General features: G+C 43.4%; 1 protein-coding gene across 1 annotated transcript in view; it reads right to left on the reverse strand.

Annotated features, from left to right (window-relative positions):
- The window catches only part of CCDC59 (coiled-coil domain containing 59), a 29,695-nt gene that overhangs the window by 19,915 nt on the left and 5,938 nt on the right, over positions 1-3,842 (reverse strand). The window contains exon 2 of the mRNA XM_019514807.1: positions 2,666-2,888. Within this exon, the coding sequence (XP_019370352.1) occupies positions 2,666-2,888 (223 nt within the window). The remainder of the gene's footprint in view (positions 1-2,665; positions 2,889-3,842) is intronic.

Below are 3,842 nucleotides of genomic sequence, written 5' to 3' on the forward strand. Positions count from 1 at the left end.
CACTCCCTCCCCCCATGCCTTTCCAGGGTCTGAAGCTGCCCCCCAGACAAGCCATGCTCCATCCTGTGCCTTGTGTCACCCCAGCTGGGCAACACCTGCCCCAACCCCACTCCCTCCCTCACTGCGGGGGCCTTCAACACTCTCCCCCACACCCCATCCCTCCCCCTCTTCACTTCCACCACCACAAACTTAGCAGCTGCACACAGATATTTAAGCTGCAAGGCTGCACGTTGGAAATCAGGTTAGTATCGGCTGATATGCCTCCTTAAAAATTGGCTATCAGTATTGGTCCCCAAAATCTCTATCAGTGTACCCCTAAACAGGAGGGATGGTATCTGAAATAATTTTCTTTCAACCACAAGAGAAAAAAGAATACACAATTAGGATTCTGCTGTGATCTGAACCACACTTGTAAATCAGTTAGTTTCCATTAGTTGCATTGTAAATCTTTGTTACAGAACCAACTAAAAGATAAATACAAAGATGTAAAATTAAAGATGTAGAGAAGCAGGAAGCAAAAAAAAAAGCTTTGTACGCAGTCCTAGGTTTTTGGTTTTTTTAAGTGAGAGACACAAAGACAACAGGTCGAGTCATGACAGCAAGTGCATTTAGACAGAGGGTTCCAAACATGTGCACACCTAGTCCTGTGATGGCCAGAATCAAAGAAATTAATAAGCAATAAATATGTGCTTCTTGGAGGCATTTGGAACTTTTGTCTAATATGAAGCTTGTATTTTTGTAACCCGCAAATGTAACTTGTAACTGTTTGTGGAATTGACTAGGCCGCAAAGACAAAGCTCTAGCTGTGAAAGTAGCTGACCTAATAGTTCTTTCTCGCTCAGAATTTAGCCTTGATGATGATAAAAACTGGATTCAACTGCCCAGCTTATCTAGTACATTTCAAGAAAGGACATCTCAAAAAAGCATAGTCAGAGAGTTTTGAAGGGGCTGGATTTAGGCGGGGTAACGTTAATTTTAAACCTGAAGATGTTGTGTTGCAATTTGCTTATTGGATAAACCCAAGCTTGGGCAGTACCTTATTATAATAATTTCTAACACCTTTTAACTCCATAGGATAACAGCTATAAAGCAATATTATAAATGCTATATAACTAAAAATTACCATAATTAGAATATAAAAGAACACACACGTCATAGTAACCCTCGGGAAGGACGGAACAGAAGGGTCATTGCTGTCCCATACCCCAGGGATATCTCTTACTCCCTGTGAGAGTGAGAACCAGATCCTGACCGAGGGGCTTCTACTGGTATCTTTCGAGCAGCCCAGTTCAGAGACGTCTGATTTCGCTGATTCAACTTGCCGTGCATCTTCTAACTGAGGGACTACCGATAAGTTACTAACAAAGTGGGAACTCTTGGTTAATTTCTTTTTCTGTTTTATTATCATTGTCAGTTTTAATCTGTATTGTTATGTTGTCTGCTTATTAGCTTAACCTTTTTATTAACTATTATATACGCAAACTATATCTTTTGTTGTCATAAGTAAAATTCATTCTTTTTTGTACGTGAAACTTGTCGTTTCTTTCCTTTCCAAAATCACCTTCTTGATCCCGAATGAAAAAGCCCAGTGGCTAATAAAGTTGCAGTGCTCAGTCAGTCTGCAACTAAATTGATATACTCACAGTGCCCAGCTGGCCTGTGACATACTCCCCATTTGCAAAGTCATGAAGTAGTGTAGCAGAAAAAGCAATAAAAAAAAAAGGCCAATTTATCCTCTACAACAGCTTAATTCTCCTCAGGCTGGAAGCAAGTTCAGAGGGATAGACACTAGACAAAGCGTTCTCACCTAAGTGTGCTCTGGTGAGCTGAACAGAAATGTCTTTCTAGGACAGATCTAGCCTGCAAACTGTAGACTGCCAAGGCCAGCTCTACAGCAGGTGCTCAACCCTTTTAGAGAGGCAAGTCAGGTGCACCATAGTCTCACACTTCCCTTTGGTACAGGAGGGTGGAAGGTGAGGAGTAAGGTGGCTGACAATCTTAAACGGGGGAGAGGAAACAAGTAAAAAAAGTCCCTACCATAGGGGAGGAAAGAGGGAGAAAGGGAAGGAGAGAGTACATGCTGTAGGGGGAGACAGAGAAAGAAAGGGAGAGAGGGCTGCAAAGGTCAGCAGCAGGGCAGGGCAGGAGACATGCAAGGCTGAGGTGCTTGCTGCTGATCCTCCAAGCTACAGGCTAGGGGTACGATCAGGTCCAGGAGCCTTAGGTTGAGCACCACTACATAACAGTGTTATGGAGACTGATTCTTGGTGCACTTTTGGCTGCTTAAGTTCTGTGGGGAATCATACAGTTTAGGGTGCCAAGAACAATCCTAGAATAAAGCACCTTTACTTGTTACTATCAGCAGCAATTGAACAGCAACAGAAATATTTTATATTGTATTGTTATTCTTTTCTTAATTGACATACCTTGAACATATTAAGGGTCCAGTCCTGCAATGGGCTACGTCCCAAAGGAGTCAGCTGGACTCTGCATGCAGGCACCTCTTTGCATGATGAGTCTTAACCAGTAGGTTATTTTACCCATGGTCCTAATTAAACAAGCCAGCCACTGAATCTAATTGGAGTATCTGAAAACTTAATATCCCTTTAATAAATACAAAAGTAGATAAAAGAACAAAATAAAACAGCTTTAGACAGTTACTTACTTCACTGCCGTGTTGCACTTTTCTTCCAAAAAAACTGGACTGCTTTTAGCCTTGCATTGTTGCTTAAGCATTTCCTCTTCAGCTAAATAGAGATGCTTCAAGTGTTCTGGATAAGTATCTGTGTACAGAACATCCTGTGGCGGGTTGGCTTTTCTTTCTCTCTTCAATAATTTCTTGTATTCCCATTGGATCTTTTGCTTCCTCCAAGATACAAGTCCTTGTCCTGAAGCTATCAGAAAGGAAAATAAGGTTCATCCAACTCTAAGTTAATGATAATTTCTCTCTGCCACTACATTTTCTAGCTATTTCCCCACAACAACGCAGCAGCAGCAGAACTGACAGCTTACGTGCTAGTGTAGATGGGGCTCAACCATTCTGAGATGTGTCCAGAAGTCTGTTGCCCCCTATTCCTCTTTCCCATTAGTCTAATTCTCACTTGCCACCCCCCGGAGTCAAGTCCCCTGCATTTATGCAGAAATAATTTCCAAAAACATTCACTGAAAAAGACCTTTTAACCCTCTTGTTCACCATGACTCCAAAGTGCCCTAGGAGAGAATCCCCTGGGCTAGAGAGATACAGAACAAGAAAACCAACAGGGTTAGTTTAGAGCAGAGGTTCCCAAGCTTTTTCTTGTTGTGCACCCCTTCCAGATTTACCAGCTGCCTGCATACCCCTACTAGCACACATTTGAACCCTTTAAATGCCAGCTACTATTATAATGAAAATTAAATCTACCATTACATAATATCTCCCCTGTACCCTGCCCCCCCAAGATGTCTTGTATACCCCAGAGGTAGGCATACCACAATTTGGGAACCCCTGGTTTACAACAAAGATGTTTTACCATAGCACAGAAAGCCATCCTCTGGCTCCTGCCACCCTTGACACATTAGGCAACAAACTGGCCAACTACGCAAGAAAAGCAGACGAGCCACATGTGCAAAGCGATCGCCACATCATAAAAATGTCTACCCCATGACAGAGTCAGTGTCCAACAAGGTGCAATAGCTTTAGAGCTAGTTTCTACTCAGCTCGAACTTCAATGCGAAGCCAAGCCCTTCTTCAGCTGCAACCCACCATAAGGCTGGAGGCAACATGTGGCAGCTGAGCCCAGGCCCGGCCGGCCCCGCTGCACCCTGGCTCCGGCTCCAGAGGGCAGCAGCTCGACTTGGGGGGG

The sequence above is a fragment of the Gavialis gangeticus genome, unplaced genomic scaffold (genome assembly GCF_001723915.1).
Source record: "Gavialis gangeticus isolate Ggan-Ray unplaced genomic scaffold, GavGan_comp1, whole genome shotgun sequence".
Lineage (NCBI taxonomy): Eukaryota > Metazoa > Chordata > Crocodylia > Gavialidae > Gavialis > Gavialis gangeticus.